This window comes from Nomascus leucogenys, chromosome 3 (assembly GCF_006542625.1).
Source record: "Nomascus leucogenys isolate Asia chromosome 3, Asia_NLE_v1, whole genome shotgun sequence".
Taxonomy (NCBI): domain Eukaryota; kingdom Metazoa; phylum Chordata; class Mammalia; order Primates; family Hylobatidae; genus Nomascus; species Nomascus leucogenys.
The window spans coordinates 96,708,153-96,731,967 of NC_044383.1; the positions used below are offsets into that span (position 1 = coordinate 96,708,153).

Consider the following 23,815-nt stretch of genomic DNA (forward strand, 5'->3'; position numbering starts at 1 on the left):
TTTCAATAAATAAAGTCAGCCCTCCACAGCTGTGGGTTCCACGTCCACAAATTCAACCAACATGGATCAGAAATACAGCATTGATGGGATGCAGGAGCCTACTGATATGAAGGGCCAATGTTTTCTATCTGTGAGTTCCACAGCCAGACTTGATAGTTCGTGGATTTTGGTATCCGTCGGTGGGGAGAGGGTGGCCTAGAACCAACCACCAACCCATACGGAGGGATGACTGACTATTGCATAATCTGGAAATACACAAGTTCAGTGGATAATAATTATTTACCTTATTTTAATTAACTAAAATAAGTCTTCAGTTCAGAGATCATCCATCTAGACATGCTTTTTTTTTTTTTTAGATGGAATCTGGCTCTGTCACCCACGCTGGAGTACAGTGGCGTGATCTCGGCTCACTGCAACCTCCACCGCCGGGGTTCAAGCAATTCTCCTGCCTCAGCCTGCTGAGTAGCTGGGATTACAGGTGTGCCCCACCATGCCTGGCTAACTTTTGTATTTTTAGTAGAGATGGGGGTTTCACTATGTTGCCCAGGCTGGTCTCGAACTCCTGACCTCAGGTGATCCACCCTCCTCGGCCTCCCAAAGTGCTGGGATTGCAGGCATGAGCCATGGCACCCTACCTAGACATTCTTAATACAGGCAGCCCTCTGTATCCATAGATCTGATCCACAAATTCAACCAACCGCAGATTGAAAATATTCGAAAAAACAAAAATAAAAAAAATACAACATTAAAAATAGTAAAAATAAAAATCAATACAGTATAACCACTATTACATGGCATTTACATTGCATTAGGTATTATAAATAATCTAGAAATTATTTAAATTATTCAGGAGGATGTGCATAGGTTATACACAAATACTACACCATTTTATATCCAGGACTTGAGCATCCTAAATTTTGGTCTTTGCAGTGGTCCTGCAACCAACCTCCACGGGTACTGAGGGGTGATTATAGTCTTATTTGCCTCTTCCTCACCCTTCACCCAACTACACTGCTCTTTTTCCCACTGCATCCCATGGTAAATCAGCCCTCTGATGTCCCTCAGCCATAGCTTTTTCAACCTTTTTGCCTGGAGAAAATTCAGCACTCCTCTCACAAGCACTTCCATTTCTTCCACCTAACAGATCCTGTTCCCTATTTTCTACCTCCTATTGAATCCGCACAGCTCAGACCACTGAAGTCTCTACCCCAGTTTTGCAATTTCTGCATTTCCAACTGAGGTACCCAGCTCATCTCACTGAGACTGGTTAGACAGTGGGTGCATCCCATGGAGGGCAAGCAGAAGCAGGGTGGGGCGTCGCCTCATCCAGGAAGCACAAGGGGTCGGGGAACTTCCTCCCCTAGTCAAGGGAAGCCATGAGGGACCATGCCATGAGGGATGGTGCATTCCAGCCCAGATACTATGCTTTTCCCATGGTCTTCGTAACCCACAGACCAGGAGATTCCCTCGGGTGCCTACGCCACCAGGGCCCTGGGTTTCAAGCACAAAACTGGGCAGCCGTTTGGGCAGACACTGAGCTAGCTGCAGGAGTTTTCTTTTTCATACCCCAGTGGTGCCTGGAACACTAGCGAGAGAGAACCATTCACTCCCCTGGAAAAGGGGCTGAAGCCCGGGAGCCAAGTGGTCTAGCTCAGTGGATCCCAACCCCAAAGAGCCCAGCAAGCTAAGATCCACTGGCTTGAAATTCTCGCTGCTAGCACAGCAGTCTGAAGTTGACCTGGGATACTTGAGCTTGGTAAGGGGAGGGGCATCTGCCATTACTGAGGCTTAAGTAGGCAGTTTTCCCCTCACAGTGTAAACAAAGCCTCTGGGAAGTTTGGACTGGGCAGAGCCCACCACAGCGCCTCAAAGCTGCTGTAGCCAGACTGCCTCTCTAGATTCCTCCTCTCTGGGCAGGGCATCTCTGAAAGAAATGCAGCAACCCCAGTCAGGGGCTTATAGATAAAGCTTCAATCTCCCTGGGTCAGAGCACGTGGGGGAAGGGGTGGCTTCGGGTGCAGATTCAGCAGACTTAAACGTTCCTGCCTGCTGGCTCTGAAGAGAGCAATGGATCTCCCAGCACAACACTCGAGCTCTGCTAAGGTACAGACTGCCTCTGCAAGTGGGTACCTGACCCCCATGCCTCCTGACGGGGTGACACCTCCCAGCAGGGGTCGATAGACACCTCATACAGGAGAGCTCCAGCTGGTATCTGGCAGGTGTCCCTCTGGGACAAAGCTTCCAGAGGAAGGAGCAGGCAGCAATCTTTGCTGTTCTGCAACCTTCGCTGGTGATACCCAGGCAGACAGGGTCTGGAGTGGACCCTCAGCAAACTCCAGCAGACCTGCAGAAGAGGGGCCTGACTGTTAGAAAAAAAAACTAACAAATAGAAAGCAATAGAATCAACATCAAAAAAAGGAAGACTGGGTAAAAACTCCATCTGAAGGCCACCAACAGCAAAGACCAAAGGTAGATAAATCCATGAAGATGAGGAAAAACCAGCTCAAAAAGGCTGAAAATTTCAATAACCAGAACACCTCTTCTCCTCCAAAGGATCACAACTCCTCGCCAGCAAGGGAACAAAACTGGATAGAGAATGAATTTGACAAATTGACAGAAGTAGGCTTCAGAAGGTGGGTAATAACAAACTCCTCTGAGCTAAAGGAGCATGTTCTAACTCAATGCAAGGAAGCTAAAAACCTTGATAAAAGGTTAGAAGAATTGCTAACTAAAATAACTAGTTTAGAGAATAACATGACTGACCTAATGGAGCTGAAAAACACAGCATGAGAACTTCATGAACCATACACAAATATCAATAGCCAAATCAATCAAGTGGAAGAAAGGATATCAGAGATTGAAGATCGACTTAATGAAATAAAATGTGAAGATAAGATTAGAGAAAAAAGAATGAAAAGGAACGAACAAAGCCTCCAAGAAATATGGGACTATGTGAAAAGACCAGACCTACATTTGATTGGTGTACCTGAAAGTGATGGGGAGAATGGAACACACTTCAGGATATTATCCAGGAGAACTTCCCCAACATAGCAAGACAGGCTAACATTCAAATTCAGAAAATACAGAGAACACCACAAACATACTCTTTGAGAAGAGCAACACCAAGACACATAATCATCAGATTCACCAAGGTTGAAACAAAAGAAAAAAATGTTAAGGGCAGCCAGAGAGAAAGGTCAGGTTACCCACAAAGGGAAGCCCATCAGATTAACAGCAGATCTCTCTCTGCAGAAACCCTACAAGCTAGAAGAGAGTGGGGGCCAATATTCAACATTTTTAAAGAAAATAATTTTAACCCAGAATTTCATGTTCAGCCAAACTAAGCTTCATAAGTGAAGGAGAATAAAATCCTTTACAGGCAAGGAAATGCTGAGGTATTTTGTCTCCACCAGGCCTGCCTTACAAGAGCTCCTAAAGGAAGCATTAATTAAAATTAACTCAAGATGGATTAAAGATTTAAATGTAAGACCTAAAACCATAAAAACCCTAGAAGAAAACCTAGGTAATACCATTCAGGACATAGGCATGGGCAAAGACTTCATGACTAAAACACCAAAAGCAATGGCAACAAAAGCCAAAATTGACAAATAGGATCGAATTAAATTAAAGAGCTTCTGCACAGCAAAAGAAAGTATCATCAGAGTGAACAGGCAACCTACAGAATGGGAAAAAAATTTTGCAGTCTATCCATCTGACAAAGGGCTAATATCTAGAATCTACAAGGAACTTAAACAAATTTACAAGAAAAAAACAATTCCATCAAATATTGGGCAAAGAATATGAACAGATGCTTTTCAAAAGAAGACATTTATGTGGCCAACAAACATGAAAAAAATCTCATCATCACTGGTCATCAGAGAAATGCAAATCAAAACCACAATGAGAGGCCATCTCATGCCAGTTAGAATGGTGATCATTTAAAAGTCAGGAAACAACAGATGCTGGAGAGGATGTGGAGAAATAGGAACGCTTTTACACTATTGGTGGGAGTGTAAATTAGTTCGACCATTGTGGAAGACAGTGTGGCAATTCCTCAAGGATCTAGAACTAGAAATACCATTTGACCCAGCAATCCCATTTCTGGGTAGATACCCAAAGGATTATAAATCATTCTACTATAAAGACACATGCACACATATGTTTATTGCAGCACTATTCACAATAGCAAAGACTTGGAACCAACCCAAATGCCCACAATGTTAGACTGGATAAAGAAAATGTGGCACATATCCAATACGGAATACTATGCAGCCATAAAAAAGGATGAGTTCATTTCCTTTGCGGGGACATGGATGAAGCTGGAAACCATCATTCTCAGCAAACTAACACAGGAACAGAAAACCAAACACCACATGTTCTCACTCATAAGTGGGAGCTGAACAACGAGAACATATGGGCACAGAGAGGGAAACATCACACAACAGGGCCTGTTAGGGGGTGGGGGACAAGGGGAGGGATAGCTTTAGGAGAAATACCTAATGTAGATGACAGGGTTGATGGGTGCAGCAAACCACCATCACACATGTATACCTGTGTAACAAACCTGCATGTTCTGCACATGTGTCCCAGAACTTAAAGTATAATAAAATAAATAAATATTATTTAAATAAAATAAAACTAAAAAAAAGAAAAGAGTTTTTTACCACTAGAAATTTTAGCCATTAATTTCCAGAGATGATCATGTTTAGCAGTTTTTTATTACTCTTTCCAGAAATTTTCTACATATATACAAGTGTTTCTGTATTATAAATATCATAAGCACACACATACACACATAAGTTAGTCATTAAATAGTGGGAAACTTTTATATAATACATTAGATAACATAAAACTATTTGTAATTTGTAATTTTTTGGATTAATTTATGTTATACTTTTACCATAATCAATATATAAACATGTACCACGTTGGAATGTAATAAACTATATTCATTTAATTGATATATAAAATTCTTACTTTCATTTATTTGAAATCACACTTCTTCAAGTGTAGCTGAAATTGGTCAAGTTTGTGGTCATGTAAAAAGCAAGAGGAGGAGTAAATGTAATATGCACAGGTGTTACAAACCCAAAGCGGTAAACCAGGAGTCAAATCCAATCCAGGTATGTCCAGAGCACGTGCTCTCTATACACCACCTCATTGCTGATGAGCACAAGACACAGGATCATGGAAGGAATATCTGTGATCTCAGGTCTAGGGAACTATCAGTTACCAGACAGTAACGCTCCATGAGGAAAAGGGCTATGTCAATCTTGCTCATTTCTAAATCCCCAGTGCTGAATTGATGAATGATTACAGACCTAAAAAATGCTGCCCTAAGTGAAATAAAACTATGAGGCAGGGTCTGGAATTCTCAGAACACACAGTACAATATTCAGTATCCAAATGTTGCCTGTGGTGAGCTATATTTCACTGACTTATTCATGTTCATAAACAAATATTTATAGAGCATTTTACATGTGCAAGGCACTACACTGGACACCAGGGACAAATGGATAAATTAAGCATGGTCCTTGATCTGAAGAGGTTCACAAAGTAGTAATGAAGAAAGATTTTTGAACAAATAATTATAATAAAAAGACAACCATTATTTATGGCAAAAATGTATTTAGTCTATAAGGAAATCATGTTCTGCTGTTATTTAACTAGAAGGAGAATACATTATAGAAAATTTTGCTTGACAGAAATATTTTATTTAATGTTTATTTAATGAAGCAAGAAGTATAGATCATATGGCTTCCATCTCAAGGTCTAAGACCACTAGTCCGTTTTTTTGCCAACCTGTCTGTATCTTGGCCATGAGGAAAGGTAAAAGGGGGAAAGGTAAAAGGGGAAGTGATAGTCTCATCCTGTCTTCTTGGGGAAGTGGCCTAGAAGTTGCACACATCACTTTCATTTGCAGCTCACTGCTTAAAGCTATTCATATGACCATTTACAGCTACATGGAAGGCTAGGAAATACAGCCATCAGAAAGGTGGCCATGCGCCCTGCTAATCTCAGGAGTTCTGTTACCAAAAAAGAAGGGGCTAATAAATATTGAGGGACAATGAGTAATTCCTGCTACAACCCATTTCTGAAATAATTAAGCAGTTAACATGTATATTCAAAGCTATATACCTTTGAATTAAGACTGCAACCTCTCCCTCTCTATCAGGAAGAAACAAAATTATGTAATTCATCCTGACAATATTGTTCTGCACATATTAATGCTGGGGTTAGAAGTAACTGCAAACTTTTCAACATAGAAGGACCATTAAATCTGAGAGCTGTTGAAGAAATAGGAAGGGGGAGATTTATAGGGCTAAATTTTCAAAGGCGATAGAATAATAGTGGAGCCATCTTGATCCTCTTTCTCTGATGTCTTAGAGAAAAACAACTAGGATCCCTGCAGGCAGTTGTGTGGACTGTGCACTGAACAACTCTGGGAGATGTCATTCCCATCATAATCACCATAAGAAATGATTTTCTAGTAGTAAAAGTTCTTGAGGGAGGGGTGCCCTTTCCCAAATTGTATAAAGGTACTCTTTGGACAAGCTGCAAGTGGTACTGCAGTCCCATGCCCTTTAACACTGCTGAAGGGCAGAAGGGGTGGGTTGTGGCACTGTTTCAGGCCCTTGATTATTCTTTTAAAAATATTCCTGAAAGTATTAAAGTGAGTGGGCTTTGATGTTCTCCGTGAACAAAAAACTCAGAACATAAGCACATGAAAAGATGCTCAAGATCATTAGTCAGTAGGGAAATGCAAATAAAAACCACAGTGAGATACCACTTCACATCCGCTAAGATGGCTATAATGAGAATGATCAACAATAATAAGTGTAGGCAAGGATATGGAGAAATTGGAAACCTCATAGATTACTGGTGGGAATGCAAAATGGTATATAGCCAAGAGAAATGAAAACATATGTCCACATAAAAACTTGTACAGGAATGTTCATAGCAACATTATTCATAAACACCAAAAAGTGGAAACAACCCAAATGTCTATCAACCAATGAATGAATAAATAAAATGTGATATAACCATACCAAAATTCATACAATGGAATATTATTCAGCCATAAAAGGGGATGAAGTACTGATACATGCTGCAATGTGGCTGAACCTTGAAAATATTATGCTAAGTGAAAGAAGCCAGTCACAAAACACCACATATTATATGCTTTTATTTATGTGAAATGTCCAGAATGGGTGAATCTACACAAACAGAAAGTAGAATAGTGATTGCCTAAGGATGGGGGACTGAGGATGGAGGGAAGAGGGTTGGAGGGAAATTGAGAGTGACTGCCACTGGGTACAGAGGCTTCTTTTTTGGGGTAATGAAAATGTTCTAAAATTGACTATAGTGACTAAAAGAGCCATAGAACTGTATATTTTAAGTGGATGAATTGTATGGCATGTGAAATATATCTTAACAAGCATTTTTTAAAAGGTAAAAGAAACAAATAAAATGAACTCAGAGCAAAGACAGGGAAAGTTTTTAACCCTCCCATTGAAGGCAGAGGGTTAGAAGAGGTAAGACAATTAGTGTTTTCCCTAGGAATTTCAGTCCTCCATTCTTCATCCTAGCAGGAACCACAGAATCTGGCCAAATAACTATCTAGATCTTCAAGCTGCCAACTATTAGAGGGGGAGAAATAGGCTTCCTAAAGCATAAATGACACACTAGTGGGTAAAAACACTTTATAATTGTTATTTTTTACTAAATAACCTTACACACAATGCCACATTTCATCTAAAACATATCCTCAACAGGGACGATGCATTAGTTTGTTTTCATGCTGCTGATAAAGACATACCCAAGACTGGGCAATTTATAAAAGAAAGAGGTTTAATTGTATCACAGTTGCACGTGTCTGGGGAGGCCTCAGAATCATGGCAGAAGGCAAGGAGGAGCAAGTCATGTCTTACATGGATGGCGGCAGGCAAAAAAAGGTTGTGCAGGGAAACTCCTGTATTTAAAACCATCAGATCTCTTATTCACTGCCACGAGAACAGCATGGGAAAGACCTGTGCCCATGATTCAATTATCTCAAACCAGGTCCCTGCCACAATATGTGGGAATTATAGGAGCTACAAGATGAGATTTGTGTGGGGACACAGCCAAACCTTATCAAATGATACCACTCCCAAAGGGGTAAAATGTATTCTTAGGGGCAAAATAAAAACAAAAACCTTTTCCTCTTTTTATGTATGAAGCCCAGATATGCACATATTACATAAATAGATGTACAGTACATCTATGGTTTTAAATTTTCATGGAAAGGGTAATTTGGTGAAAAATGCCCAAAAAGGAAGCTTGAGGTCCGTGGTTTTCACATACACTAGACAAACACTCTTCCTGCTGTGTTAAACTATTATAAGATGAAAATATTTGGCTCTTTCATTCTTTTGGAAATGCTCATGGTAACCAAAGGTCCCAGATTTTCTGTATAAAATATGGGCTCTTGCTATCTAACCATGTGTCACTTATGAAATCATCTACTATCTTAGACTGAGAATTTATGTCTTGAAACTAAAAGGCACAACCTACTACAGAACTAAAAAAGAGACAAAAAATATGTACCTATGTATTAGTCCTTTTCAAATCTTTCCTCTCATGCCCATGCCTACCCCTAAAATACAATCTTCGGCATAAAAAGGAGAAAAGTGATTTTCCCCTTTCACTTTATCTACCACTCTCATCCCCACCCTCCCCTCCACTGCCCCACCATCACCCTTCCCCACTCCAGACATGAGAAGACTTGCAGGCCAGGCCCTGTCTGAAGTTATTATGCAGATGATATTGTCATCTGAACCCCCAGCCTCTCCTTTTTTCTCTTCTCTATCCCTTTCTCCATAATATGTATCTTTCTTTTCAGTGCCTTCCCCTATCTTAATTGGGCTAGTCTACCTCATTTCAGAACTGAAAAGGATCTAATTTTCATTTTCAACTGAACATGACACAGAGTGCACACTCACAGACAAATGCCTTTTCCATTAACTGTGGAATAAAAAGCTTTGACTCCTAAGCAAATAAACTTCAGCCATCAAAGAGAAGATGGAGGTGATATCTGCTTCAGTTCTTAGGGGTGGAGGAAAAGAGATGAGACAGATTAGAAGGTGGGGCCTGTCTTCTGACTCCCTGTGTCCTTGGAGCCCTCCTTTCCCTCCTGCCAGGAAGTTACTCCCAGCTGCAGCTGCATCCATTGTCTTCGGTTTGCCTGGGAATTACTGGGTATAGCAGTGGCATGGTCTTGTTGCTGCTGTGGCCCTGGGACAAGGAGCACGTACTGCCTGTATGGAGGGCCACACAATTCACTTATTACCTGCCCTCCCCACCTAGCTCAAAACTGTTCTGACACTCCCTGGTGCTGGGAACCCGGGGCCATCTTCCCTGATCTCACTCCTAATTTCAGGACCACCAATTCTGGTTTGGGTCTCACTCTTCCCTCAGTATCAGTTGAGATGTTGTCAGCCAGCTATCCACTTGTGCCCCAGGCAAGCAATTCACCTGAACAGGGGCATACTTGTCTGGGTCCTGGAGCCTTAGTAAGTGCAATCAACATAATTACCCACAACCCAAAGCATCTTTTTTTAGGCATCAGAAATATTTTCTTTAGTTTCAGTTTTCAATTAAGTGCTTTCATGTTTTTAGTCAAATATTGGCCCTTGTAATCTATTCATTGCTTTTCCCAGTGGAATTCAGATGCTCTTTACAAAGCTGATTTTCTTTTCTTTTCTTTTTTTTCTTTTCTTTTTTTTTTTTTTTTTTTTTTTTTTTTTTTGAGACAGAGTCTTGCTCTGTCACCCAGGCTGGAGTGCAGTGGCACAATCTCGGCTCACTGCACCCTCTGCCTCCTGGGTTCAAGTGATTCTCCAGCCTCAGCCTCCTGAGTAGCTGGAACAAGAGGCGTGCACCACCATGCCCGGCTAATTTTGTATTTTTAGTAGAAACAGAGTTTCACCATGTTGGCCAGGCTGGTCTCGAACTCTTGACTTCAAGTGATCTGCCCGTCTCGGCCTCAAAAAGTGCTGGGATTACAGGCATGAGCCACTGCACCCGGCTCCAAAGTTAATTTTCAATGGTAAACATTTAAATGAAAATAAGAAACTTCTTCTGAGAGATGTCTATTCCTGTCCTTTGCCCACTTTTTCATGGAATTATTTTTTTGTTTTGCAATTGAGTTGAGTTCCTTGTATATTCTGGATATTAGTCACTTGATGGATAAATAGTTTGCAAATATTTTCTCCCATTCAACAGGTTGTCTCTTCACTCTGTTGATTGTTTCTTTTGCTGTGCAGAAGCTTTTTGGTTTAATACAGTCCCATTTATCTATTTTTCTTTTGAATAAATATATGAAAAACGGCTCAGCCTCACTAATCATCAGGAAAATGTACATCAAAACTAAAATGAGATCTTATCTTATCCCAGTTAGAATGGCTATTATTAAAAAGACAAAAAATAACAGACACTGGCAAGGATTTGGAGAAAAGAGAACTTTTACACACTGGTTATGGGGATGTAAATTAGTATAGCCATTATGGAAAACAGTATGGAGATTTCTCAAAAGACTAAAAATAGGACTACCATAAAATTCAGCAATCCTACCTCGGGGTATATATCCAAAGGAAGGGAAAGCAGTATATCAAAGGGATGCCTGCACCCCCATGTTTATTGCAGCACTATTCACAATAACAAAGATACGGAGTCAAGCTAAGTGTCCATTAGTGATAAATAGATAAAGAAAATGTGGCGTATATGCACAATGGAATACTATTTGGCCATAAAAAAGAATAAAATCCTGTCATTTGCAGCAACATGTTTGGAACTGGAGGTCAGTATGTTAAATGAAACAAATCAAACACAGGAAGACAAATATTGCATCTTCTCACTCATATGCTGGAGCTAAAAAGTTGATCTCATGGAGGTGGAGAGAGTAGAATGATGGTTATCAGAGGCTGGGAAGGGTGTTTGAGGGGAAGTGAAGAGAGGTTGTATAACGGGTACAAACATACAGTTAGATAAAAGTGTTACCGGTGCAGGGGTGTCCAGGTTCTTGGCATCTTTAACAAAGAATTGGACAAAATGCACAAAGCAAGGAAAGAATGAAGCAACAAAAGCAGAGATTTTTTGAAAATGAAAGTACACTCCACAGTGTGGGAACAGGCCAGAGCACAGGGGTTCAGGTGCCCTGTTACAGAATTTTTTGAGGGTTTAAATTCCCTCTAGAGGTTTACATTGGTTACTTGGTGTACACCCTATGTAAATGAAGAGGATGAAGTAAAGTTACAAAGTCATTTACTGGGCATATGCCCTATGGAGAGGATTTTCCCTGTCATAGCTGAAGTGTGAATTGGCCTTATGTTCCCTGCCTCCAGAGCCTATTTTCCTCCCTCAGAAGGAATAAGTTCTAATATTCGAAAGCAGAGTAGGGTGACTACAGTTAACAACCATAATTTTATATTTCAAAATAGCTAGAAGAGAGGACTGGAAATGCTCCCAACGCAGACATGATCAATGCTCGAGGTGATGGATACTCTAAATGCCCTGACTTGATTACTACGCATGTAACAAAATATCACATGTACCCCATTAATTTGTACAAATATTATGTGTCAATAAAAATATTTTAAAATGGGAAACTACCTTTTTACATGTAATAATCTGAACTCTTACTGCAGAGCTATCTTAACCAACAGCTCTGAGGTATAAGGAAAGCAAAAAGGAATTTAGAAACTTTCCCCCGAAACACCTTTTTAAGTTTTATTTTACTCAGTTATATCCTTTAAATGAAATTATCCCAGGGTGTAAAATATTAAGTAAAATATAGAGGCAATTTGGAGCAAGAAAATAGGACCAACTTGCACGTGGTACTATGCAATTTTTTATGACCCACTTTCAGACATTTTTAATGTGACATAAAATAAATTCTGCTCTCACAACTTCCCATCCTCCCTCCAATCTTGAAGCATAGCTGGTGGGCTTCCAGAAAGAGAGCTCTGTTCTAATCAACTGGCTGAGCATCTCATCTTCTAATCCACAGCTTCCGCACTTTCATCACAGCGTAACCAGCTTCCCTCCTTAGTCTCTCCTCTCAAGCGATCTTCTACATGGCAAGTATGTATTGTGTGCCTAGTATGTGCCAAGCTCCACCAATATATACCATTGCTCTTCATTTAACCCACATGAGAATGTTTCCTGTCTTTAAACTCTTATTTTGTTTTTTTAAAGAATAAAATCCACAATGACTGGTAATTCTTGTTTGTTATAGTTTGACAGTGATGATGATCTTCTCTACATTGAAATCTTTGGGTAGGTCTCCACATCACCCAGATGTCTGCCCCTAACCCTGACCACCTAGGATTCTGGCTGGTGGTTGTCGTACCTGGGCCTGAATGTAGACTCTAGAGGTGATGAAACCTAAAGGTGAGGAGGAAGCATGTGACGTGGAAACGATCAATGTCACATTAGGGTCCCCAGAGCTGTTTGTAAAAAGAGTTCAGTGGTCTAGCCTGAGAATCTACATTGCCCTTACAAAGAGTCTATCGAACAGGATGTTCCAAACAAAAATAATTTCCTCCTGTCTTCTTTTTTTTAAGCCATGTATCATTTGTAAGTTCAGAACTGTTTTTATGTAAGTACTGGTATATTTGGTGAAATAGTCCCATTACTTTGTAGCCATCCTTTTACAAAAAAGCTCACTTAATCCATTTGTACATCTAGGTCATTTTCAACCTGAATAACTGGATATCAATTTTTCTCAAACAGTTTTGACAAAATGACATAGCTTTTTATAAGAGTTCCCTTTTTTCCTTTTTAAAAATGTAACTAGATATAGATTTATCACTGGTATAAAACATACAAATCTAACAATAGCCATTATTTGTTTTGGGTTATACATCATAACTGTACATAAAATTTCTGACATATGGCTGGGTGCAGTGGCTCACACCTGTAATCCCAGCACTTTGGAAGGCCGAGGCAGGTGGATTGCTTGAGCTCAGGAGTTCAAGACCAACCTGGGCAACATGGCAAAACCCTGTCTCTACCAAAAATACAAAAAATTAGCCGGGTGTTGTGGGTGCATGCCTGTGGTCCCAGCTACTTGGGAGGCTGCGGCGGGAGGATCATTGGAGCCTGAGAGGCAGGAGTTGCAGTGAGCCGTGATCATGCCACTGCACTCCAGCCTGGGCAACAGAGTGAGATCCCCTTTCAAGAAAAAAAAATCTAAGTTTTTTTTTTTTTTTTTTGCTGCGTGCAGTAATATTCTTCTCTCTTTATACTAAGGATGCTCTTAGTCTAGCTGGAAATCACTGGTTTCACCAAGAGGATTATCCGCATGATGAGAACGGGGGCTTCCAACTTGCTATCAGCAGAATGGGAGGGAAAGCGCCTCTGACCAAGGAGACCTCGGTGATCTGTACATGCCTCCAGTTACACAACAGACAGATCAGTCTGAAATGATGACAGGAGGCAAAGCATGGCACCTGTTATACACTGCAACCATTTCTAACTTTGTATTCCTGAAAAGGTCTGAGCTGCCTGAAGCAGTGTTTGTGTTTTCTTCTGCTGTAAAAAAATGTACTCACCCTAAGGAGTAGAGGCGGCACTGCTTGTTGCGGATTTGATGAGCTAAATTGAACCTGTCGTCAAGACACACTGACCAGGGCTTGTGTGTCGGACTAGAGTCAGTAGCCAGGCTGTCTGTATTCATGTGATTGCATGCAATCTGTAAAGATTGGAAATCAATGTGAATAATTTGAAATGTTGGATGATAAATAGCAGGTAGGGACTTATTGCTTCCCCATCCCTGAAAACCATAATAGGAAAGTTATAATCTCCTCTACTGCTAACTACTCCCCTCCCCAGGGAACCACAAGACTGCTATAAAGTGTTTGGAGGAATTTCAATTGCCAGATAATAAGTAATCTCATGGAGACTATATGCAGGTTTGGAGAGAAGTTAAGAGCTGCTGTAGCCATGTGCACAGGGTGTGCAGGAGAGAACAAATCAGGAGCAAAAGGTGGGAGGAGCGGTGTTGTCAGGAAGGCTTTGTAGAGGGGTGCTAGTCCTGGAGGATGAACCGAGAGGCTTGGACCAACAAGGGCACTCCAGACACAGAGAACAATGCTCACCATGCATAGACGTCTTCGTTACCCCTAGAGTCCCTACTATAAGATGTGAGGCACAATCATAGACATAGATCTCAGAAGCATACTCCCAAGATTAGCTATCCCTTATTTCAGGCAGATAAAGTGGGGCCACCAAGGTCCAGAATGATGGCAGGTGTTATCCAAGGTAAATAGCTGATCATGGGTCAAGTGAAATTAATAGGCAGTCCCTGCTGATAAGGCAGTGTTCTTTGTGATACACTGCTCTAATGCGCTTCCTCCTGGGGGAGAAGGGCAACAGCTCCAGGCAGGAGGCTCTTCCTGAGCTAACAGAAGCACTTTTCTTAACTCATCCATCAAAATTAGATAAGAAAACCAAAGGGAATGTGTGTGTAAGTCAAGCAGAAGCAAGTCTCTAATTTCAATGGCATACAAAGCAAATATACTTCATAAGGGATTCTGACTTGTGTTTGAGGCTAGTACATTTCGCACAGCTGAGGCTGTTGAAACCAAAGAAAATAAGGAAAATAAGTTCTGTGGCCAAGATATTTACCTTACTGAGCAACAGTATTTTCCCCCAATCCCTTAAAACTCTCATAGTCATCATGATGCTCCACGAATGCAGCAGCTTTTGCTGTCACAGCATAGACAACAGACTGCTCCAGATGCAAAGAATGTTTTGAGATTCATTGCTTTCATCCATTGGAAAACATTAACAGCAAGGAATTTTCTTCCTAAGAAGATATTCTAGGGCCGGGCATGGTGGCTCATGTCTATAATCCCAACACTTTGGGAGGCCGAGGCAGGAGGATCACTTGAGCCCAGGAGCTCGAGACCAGTCTGGGCAACATGGCAAAACTTCATCTCTACAAAAAATACAAACATTAGCTGAGCATGGTGGCATGTGCCTGTAGTCCCAGCTATTCAGGGGGGTTGATTAATTGAGCCTGGAAGGTTGAGGCTGCAGTGAGCTATGATTGTGCCTCTGCACTCCAGCCTGGGCAACAGAGCAAGACCAGCCCCTGTCTCAAAAAAATAAAAAAATAAAAAATAAAAGAAAGAAAAGAAACAAAAAAGATATTCCAGGCTTGCCTAATCCTTTAACTGATTTTCCAAAATTGTAATCTAAGAAGAGCATATTAGGTGGAGCCTATTCGACTAACATGGCATCTGCATTACTCTTGCTATCCCCTCCGGCTGGCCTGGCAAAATCATCCTGCACTATTTATCAGTGAATGTTAGAATTCTGCTAGGATTTGGACATCTCAGAGGAAAGCTGAAAAAGTGAAACCCCTATATATCTTTTCCTTGAATCCAGTATTTTTCTACTTCTCTATCTCCAACAACTGTTTAAAGGACAAAATAATCAGAGAAAATGGAATTGAATCTTTTCTCAAGCAACAGCTACAGAATACATTTATTAACTGGGTGCGTCAACATGTTAATTTGATAATTCATCTCCTACTATTCTCCCACAGACAAACGAAAATTATGTCTCTGCCTGCCCACCTCCTATTCTCCACCCACTCACCTAAGGGAAGAGAAGTTGCTAATCTAGTTAGTCAGAACTCATTGTGTTCATTGGACCCTGTTCTGCTAGTGGACAAATTACTGTGCCTTAAACACGGGCACCTTCCTGAGCTCCACCTCCAGTGGGAAACTATTTAGTCCAGGGCAGCTGTGTGTGCCCCCAAAGCATGCCTGGTCCTTATAAGCCTGAGCCATCTGCTTCGGGGAAGTCTCCTGGGATATTTTTATTAAAGTGGTATGATGATCCCCATTTGCTTTTGTTCTTTGTGTACATGTCTCCCTAAACACCTCCATAATGACAGATGAAGATGTGATGTTTGCAGGTCCTTGCTCGTCATTCCCTCCTAATGCCATCCAAACCTAGCTCTAACCTTTCCCACAAACATGCGGTCAGCCTACATCAGAATCACCTGGGAGGTACTTAAAATGCAGATTCCTGGGCCTCCCTCCAGATCTACAAACTCAGAATCTTTGAGGCTGATACCTGAGAACATGCATTTTAATAAGCTCCCCCGGGTGATTTTTATGCAGATGGCCTTTTGAGTTTACTGGAGGCCTTTTGTAAAGCCCCAGTGAAAGGTTCCAGCCTAGTCACATCTCTGCCTCAGAAAATTAAAACAGGCTACACTTGGGCCAGAGCTTTAAACTGAAAACATCAGCCCCTCTGACCCCCCACCCCTAACAATGGGCTGAAGGGGTTAGCATTGACAGTTAGCCAGAGGCCTCCAAAAGTCAGGTAGGCATTGAAGATCCGGAGTGAGGGCTTTCAGGTCCAGCTGCTCCTCCTTGGCTAAAGTCAGGAACTAGGGTTTTATTTTATTAAAGATGACACTTTGTCTACTTTAAGCATTTCTTCTTATTCTACAGATTTCATCTTGGACAGATATATCTCTATTGAAGAGACATTCTTTTTCATTCACTCCCCCTGATAACGTCCTCTCTTCCTTTCTTAGCTCAGAAATAAAACACAAGGGCCGGGCGTGGTGGCTCACGCTTGTAATCCCAGCACTTTGGGAGGCCAAGGCAGGTGGATCACACAAGGTCAGGAGTTTGAGACCAGCCTGGCCAGCATGGTGAAACCCTGTCTTTACTAAAAAAAATACAAAAGTTAGCCGGACATACTGGCGTGCACCTGTAATCTCAGCTACTAGGGAGGCTGAGGCAGGAGAATTGCTTGAAACCGGGAGGCGGAGGCTGCAGTGAGCCAAGATTGTGCCACTGCACTTCAGCCTGGGCAACAGAGCAAGACTCCACCTCAAAAAAAAAAAAAGAAAGAAAGAAAGAAAAGAAAAGAAATAAAACACAAGAATTATTCAATTTTAACCATTTATTAAACATCTCATTGATAGACATTAGCTTTTGTAAACAACTGAAAGTCCTCCATAAACTTCTGCTTCTAAAAATTAATTATTGATTTTTCAAACTTTCTAGTTAAGATTTATGGCCAGGGCTTCAATAAACTCTCTTGTAAGCAAAATAAATGAGGGCAGTAACTTCTAGCTAAGTTCCAACTCAACTAATTGTGTTCTCTGTCTCTCTTTAATTCCCCTTGTAATTTTAGCCAAATAAAGCAAATTAGGCCTAGACAAAGGACAAAATATTTTGTGAAGTGTTTTTTAATTATTTAACTTAAAGGGATCTAATTTATTTTCATTTGTTTTTGTATCCCAAAAGCTTGAATGGTATTTCTGCCAACCCATAAGTAGAATCTGGCAAAGGGAACCCTTAAAATTTTGGAACTTAAGAATCACTTCGATGATCTGCGTGTTTACAGAACGATCAACTCTATGCTGTATGTTTATACAGTACCACTATTTTTGAAAGACTTGAAGGCAGAGTTGTATGCTTATTGTTTTTATCCCTGTGTGTGTGTGTGTGTGTGTGTGTGTGTAGCAGTAAATACAACAGATACTATTGTTGTAAAGTTATACTCTGAATATCCAGAGCATGGGTTCTTATTCTTAGGTTATTCTTACAAATTGATAGATAGGTAGATAACTAGGTAGAGAGGTAGAGATAGATGGATAGATAGATAGATAGATAGATAGACAGACAGACAGATAGATGATAGACAGAAAAACAGGCTTTAAAACATATTTTATTTTTTCTTTTTAAAAACAGCCACGGTTGCCTAGATTAATTTTATACTGCAAGGCATGTTTCCTGGAGGCATATGGTTTGGGGGTTGCCATGAAAAGCTGAATCTGGAGACTTCCCTTAGAACAGAGCACTGTATTTTTGATTTAACTATTTCTTGTTAGCAGCAGACAGTGTACCATGGACTGCAGAACTCTGTCGTGTATCATGGTCTTTCACATTGAAAAAAAAAAAACAATAGTACCTAATTAAACTGAACTTGATGTTCCGCGCACTCTACCCAAACACCATATCCCCTGGGATTTCATTTAAAAATGCATGGCCCCAACCATGCCTCCAGGACCACAACGCACAAGCCTAGGGGTGCCACGCCCATCGCTGTCTCATGCCATGCTGTCCTATGCCCTATGCCTCTGCTCCCGGGCTCCCCCGGCCTAGGAAGCTTTCCCCACCCATCTGTCTGCCCCCTGTTAGAGAACACCCAACTCTCTTGCACCCTAGCTATTTACCAGTGTGGAGGGGTGTTTTATTGAGGCTTAATATCCCAAGGCCCGGCACAGTGCCAGCCATAAAGCAGGTGTTCAACAAATAGCCTCTGGATTGAGGAATGAATACATCAATGATGCACATACCAAATGCTGGCCTTGCTGTACAAGCTTAAGCACAGATTTGAGGGAAGTATATTTCTTAATGTTAAAAAGCAGCATAAGAGGATGGGGGTGGAATTTGCATTAGTACCACCAGAGCTTTTATTTTTTTCCTTGCCCATTATGACTCACTTCTGCTAACTAAAATTTTTGGGTAACAGTGACTCTAATATTCTGCCAATTTTGTAGGCTTTCATTGTCAAGATGAGTTCTAAATGAGGCATAAGCCACAAAAGCAACCATAAAGCTTTGCATTACATACAGAGGGGGAGGGAGCATTGGTTAGTAAAAGATTCTGATTAAGAACCATTTAGTGTCATCTCTGGTGACTCCCATCTGCTGGCCTTCTAGTAACCCAAAAGTACATGAAAGCACAGAACCTTATCTGGCTAAAATGGCCCCGCATTAAAAACTATTGTGAGGTCCGGAATTTTACATCATCCTTTCCGGAGGACAAAAATCCTTCTAGTGAGCTTCAACAACAAATTCTCTATTATTGCTCATCAAGCTGCATAATAATTATACATCCAGTTATCCACCTTCACAACCAGTTGGTTAGATCCTTAAGGGCAGAGACTATATCCTCAGGGCCCAGAACAGTTCCTGGCACCTTGTAGGCGCTCAAAAATACTTGGTTAATAACCATTCTATACTACTCTGTGCACTGTACAAGCTCACAGAACTGGGAGAGACCTTAGAAATAATTTTGATACAATCTCTTCCATTTCAGGATCAGAACAAGGAGAGCCAGAGAAGCAAAGTGAAGTACCCAGGTTTACAAGATCAGACTACAGAGGATGCTTTAAAAAAAAAATTTGGTCAGGCACAGTGGCTCACACCTGTAATCCCAGCACTTTGGGAGGCTGAGGTGGGTGGATCTCCTGAGATCAGGAGTTCAAGACCAGCCTGGCCAACATGATGAAACCCTGTCTCTACTAAAAATACAAAAAATTAGTCGGGCATGGTGACAGGTTCCTGTAATCCCAGCTACTTGGGAGGCTGAGGCAGGAGAACCACCTGAACCCGGGAGGCAGAGGTTGTGGTGAGCTGAGATTGTGCCACTGCACTCCAGCCTGGGTAATAGAGGGAGACTCTGTCTCTAAAAAAAAAAAAAGAAAAGAAAAAAAAATTTTCTCCTCTCAGCCCATAGTTTCTGGGAAAGATCCAAGAGAGATCTAAAAATGACCATTTCATGCCTCAATAGCTTCTTCTAAGCAAACATGCCTTTTATAAGTTATGGAACATTAACATGAAATACATATAGAATGGAATTTGGTAGCTTGCGTTACATAAATTTATTTTGGCAAGTGAAGCCCATAGTTCTCAAATCCAATTCATAAAATTAAAACCTCTTATTTTCTTCTGGAGCCTTTAAGGGCTTTTGAAAATCACAGTTAAGAGGTCCAGATTCTTATCGTTCATGTAAAATCAAACTACAAAACTAAAATTTCAGTATTTTAATTAAATCTGCCTAAGTCCATCAAATTAATTTGCAGCAGCAAAATAAGATAAAATCACGAGAAGCACAAGGACTAATTCAACAGCCCATCACTCATGATTAATTCAACAAGCTTTTACGTCCATGTTTGGGTGACAAATACTAAAATTCCTACGATTGTCTCACTGCATTATATGATAAATGAGACTTTCTTTTACCCCTAAACTAACTAACCTCCTAAAGATCTAGAAATATATTCTCTCCTACAGAGGAAAAATGCTTTGCTGCCAAAGAGGCTGGGGAGGAGAACAGGGATGTCAAGAGCGGGCTTGAGGGAGATTCTAAAAATCCAGGATCACCCCTGCAGCACCAGCTCCACTGTGCAGCTTCCTGAGTGAGCTCACAGGCAGTCTGAGCTCCTAATTTGCTAGCACCTCTCAGTTCAGGGCTAAATTTCCCTTGGGCCTTGATTTCCTTTTCTGTCTCTTTCCCCCTGGGATCAGGCAACTTGAGAATGGAACCTCCTGATTAACATGTCAAGAGCCATAGACTCTTTTTAATGGACAGTCTCTTTGCCTGCTCGGGGCACTGGCTCAGCCTGGAGCTGGGCAGGAGCTGCCACAATGTGTTAAGTCACTAATAAAAGCCTGTGCTCAGTAATGATTTAAAGTGCTGTGAGATAGAGAGCCTTTGGATTCATTAACTCCTCAGCACACTGCCTGCAAAGCCTCCTCTACTCTCTTGCCTAGCGCATCCCTGGCTGCCAAGCATCTGTGATAGAAGAGTGGAAAGGCAAGTTCCTCCAAATACAAAATGGTGCTTGAACCTCTAGATGATGGTTTTGTTTTGTGACATACTCAACTGCCTACTCACGGGGACCAATCTGTCATTTCAAATGGTTTTCCAAAGCAATTTTCTAAAGTGGATCTTTAAAATACTTTGGGATGAATCATTTAAACATTTCAGGTTGGTGACATTCTTGGAGGAGGGAACGTGCCCTAGCAAATGGAAGGCATCTTATCTGCCTCCGAGTGAGTGGATGAGTTTAAGCAACAATGCCTCTGAACACACTTCCCCATCAAGTCCTCATCAGGAGTCGCTGAGAACCTCCCCACCTCCCTCTTTCAAAAGAGGCAATCAGGATCTTTCACATTCTTCTCTAACTCGTTTGAGCCTGAAACACAACCTGGGTGGTGCTGATATATCTCAGGAACCTCCAGGCTTCTTCATCCAGGGACTGAGCAGAGCCTGCCCAAGGCTGGAGATCTATATGCCACCGGGGACCCTGCAAGAGACAGAAACCATAGGTTGTGTGTAAGGAAGGAGGAACTGGGTGGGAGGAGAAGGACACAGTATCAGAGAGGAAGCAAGGCTGCTTTGGCTGTCAGCAAAACACACACATGTGCACACAGGCAGCAGGGGGCTCTTTGCGAGTTGCTGTCATTAAAGCCACATCAGTCACAGGGAGACAAATGAGGCCTGAGACAGCCCAGCTCCCAGGTTAAGCCGGAGAATGCAAAGGCCCCGGGACTGTCTGACTCTGCATGTATGATCAAAGGCAAACTCCACTTGACCCCACTGGGCTCTCCCTTAACTGCAGCTTATTTTATATGAGGCTGTGCTCCACTGGGAAAAGAAACTCCCTTATCAACGACAGCCTCCCAAAGCTTAGAGCTTCAAGAATATGTGCCTCTCTAAACAAAGCACCATAATGCTGGGGGCTCGTCTTTGTTCTGGGAATTTATTTATCTTCCTCAGTGCAGGGAGATGGGGCCACGGCCCTTGGCTGCTGGGACCCTGCACAGGCAGAGCGAGGACGCCAGAACTGTCATCACCAGGGCTGGGGAGGGTGGCTTTCTAACACTGTGAGGCAGCCACCACCTGTTAGCAGAGGTTACGAGGTGCTCCCATGAACAGAGTGGTTAAGGATGACCCGCTCAGCCCCCTTTTGCAGCAAGGATGGGTGGATGAAGGGTGGGGGGAATGCAGTGGTCTGGAAGAAGCAAAAATGGGAGCCCCTCCAGTAAAAAGGGGGCACTAGTCAGGAAATCCTTATTAGAGCTCAAAACTCCCTACCTGTAGTTGTCAGCACCGGTAGACCTCCAGGAGGTTCGCTGCAATTCCCAGGGGTGGGAGAGCTCAAGCAGGGTGGGGAAGGGCTGGGGGAAGGGAGAGCTCCAGCAGCTGGCAGGGTCAATGTCTAGTGCCAGGAAAGGCTTTGGGTGTCATAGCATAGGTTTCCTGCAGTGTAGTGAGAATGGACCCCTAAACCCCTTTTTATGGTGAGGAAGTAGGCAGGGGAGGGTTCTGGGGGCAAGATAAAGGGATCATTCACATATACACAAGTGTTCTCCAGTCAGGTACTGTGGTGGGAACTGTCTGCACCCAGAAAAGAAACATCTAGACAGGCCAGCCGTAAGATGCTTTAGTACAAATGTGGTTTGTTGCCCTTAGATGGGGTGGCCTAGGTGACTCGGGGTTACATAGAAAACAGGGAAGTAGTGGGGAACAAGGTTAGTCTATGTGAAGCCAGACCATCTGGGTTTGGGGAAGAGGAATATATTCTCACGTGGGGGTCTGAGATCAATGCGAGCGCTTTGGAAGTGATCAAGGGTTATTCAGTTTCGGCATTATTAGACACACACCATTGCAGAATCCCTGTAGAGCCCACAGTCTCACATCCCCACAGCCTGTACTGCCCTTGTGGGGGCTAAGCCCCACGCAGTCCCTCTAGATTGAGGGAGGCCTCCTTGGTTTCCCGCAGGCTGCCTCTTTTTTCAGGAACCCACAGGGCAGGGCCAGCTGTATGGGCATTCAACCTGTGCAGTCTTAGGAGGCCATGCTCAGTTTAATGCTCTGCTGATGCTGTCTCGAAATTCTTAGTAATTTTATTATTTTTTATTACTGCTCCTTGCAGAGCAGGGCTAACTCACAGGCAGTGTGCCTAGAGTCAGTCAAAATTCTTAATAATTTTTGAACAAGAGGCCCTGTGTTTCATTTTATACTGGGCCCACGAATCATGTAGCCAGTCTTCCCTGAGGGACACCTTCTGGAAGAAGAGCCTTTTCTTATAGCTCTTCTTGTTCTGTGCAGGCTGAGCAGGCAGAGACTCTAGTAAGAGAGCTGGAGAACATTAAGTCATACATCTTCCCAGTGAATGCCTCCCACACCCTCATTTCTTTTTTCCTTCTCTGAATTCGATGTTGATTACCATTTGGTCAAACAATATTTATTGAGCCTTAGCCACTCTGTGCTAGGCACTGGTAAATACAGATATGACTAAAACCCAGGCTCTCCCAAGAGGCACTCATGGTCAGGTGGGGGAGATAGATATGTACAAAATAACTTCGATAGTAAAATGCTAAAATATTCAGGAGAGTCTTCTCTTTAGGAAATTATTCGATTCTGAAATTATAGATTATCAACACATTTAAACACAAATGCCTCCAGTCCTGCTTGGTCACATTGACAGAGTGAGTGCTTCCCAGGTTGCTGCAGCAGCCAGCACAGCAACGTCATGTCCCAGGAGCACTCAGCTAGGCCCGGGGTTCAAAACCTCCCACTTCACTGTCATGGACCACTCACAAGGGCCCCGAGCATCTGGCCCAGGAGTCCCTGGATGAAAATGATGAAGTTCACATGTCATGGTTTTCCTCAAAATCAGGAGTTGGCAAATCTTTTCTATAATGGGTCAAATAGCCAATGTTTTAGACTTTGCAGGCCACATAGTTTCTGTTGCAACTCCTTGCCTCCTGTTGTAGCTCAAAAGCAGCCATAGACAGTAAGTAAACAAATGGTTATGGCTGTCTTCCAATAAAGCTCCATTTACACAAACAGGCAGCAGGCTGGATTGGGCCTGCAAGCTGTAGTTTGCTGACTCCTGCTCCAGCTGATTCTAATTCAGAGGTAGGCTGGCCTAGAAGAGGGGGTTTACTGAAATAATGCAAGGGAGACAGACTATGATGTTGTTGGGGCTCAGAATATGATTC

General features: G+C 42.1%; 1 protein-coding gene across 2 annotated transcripts in view; it reads right to left on the reverse strand.

Annotated features, from left to right (window-relative positions):
* The window catches only part of METTL24 (methyltransferase like 24), a 111,644-nt gene that overhangs the window by 53,796 nt on the left and 34,033 nt on the right, over nt 1-23,815 (reverse strand). Inside the window, exons 2-3 of one of the 2 annotated variants that reach the window (XM_003255563.4) lie at nt 21,013-21,111; nt 13,593-13,732 (exon numbers count right to left, since the gene is read on the reverse strand). In XM_003255563.4, the coding sequence (XP_003255611.2) occupies nt 13,593-13,732; nt 21,013-21,111 (239 nt within the window). Of the gene's footprint in view, nt 1-13,592; nt 13,733-21,012; nt 21,112-23,815 lie in introns of those variants that run through there. The other variant, XM_030809557.1, reaches the window with a different exon arrangement.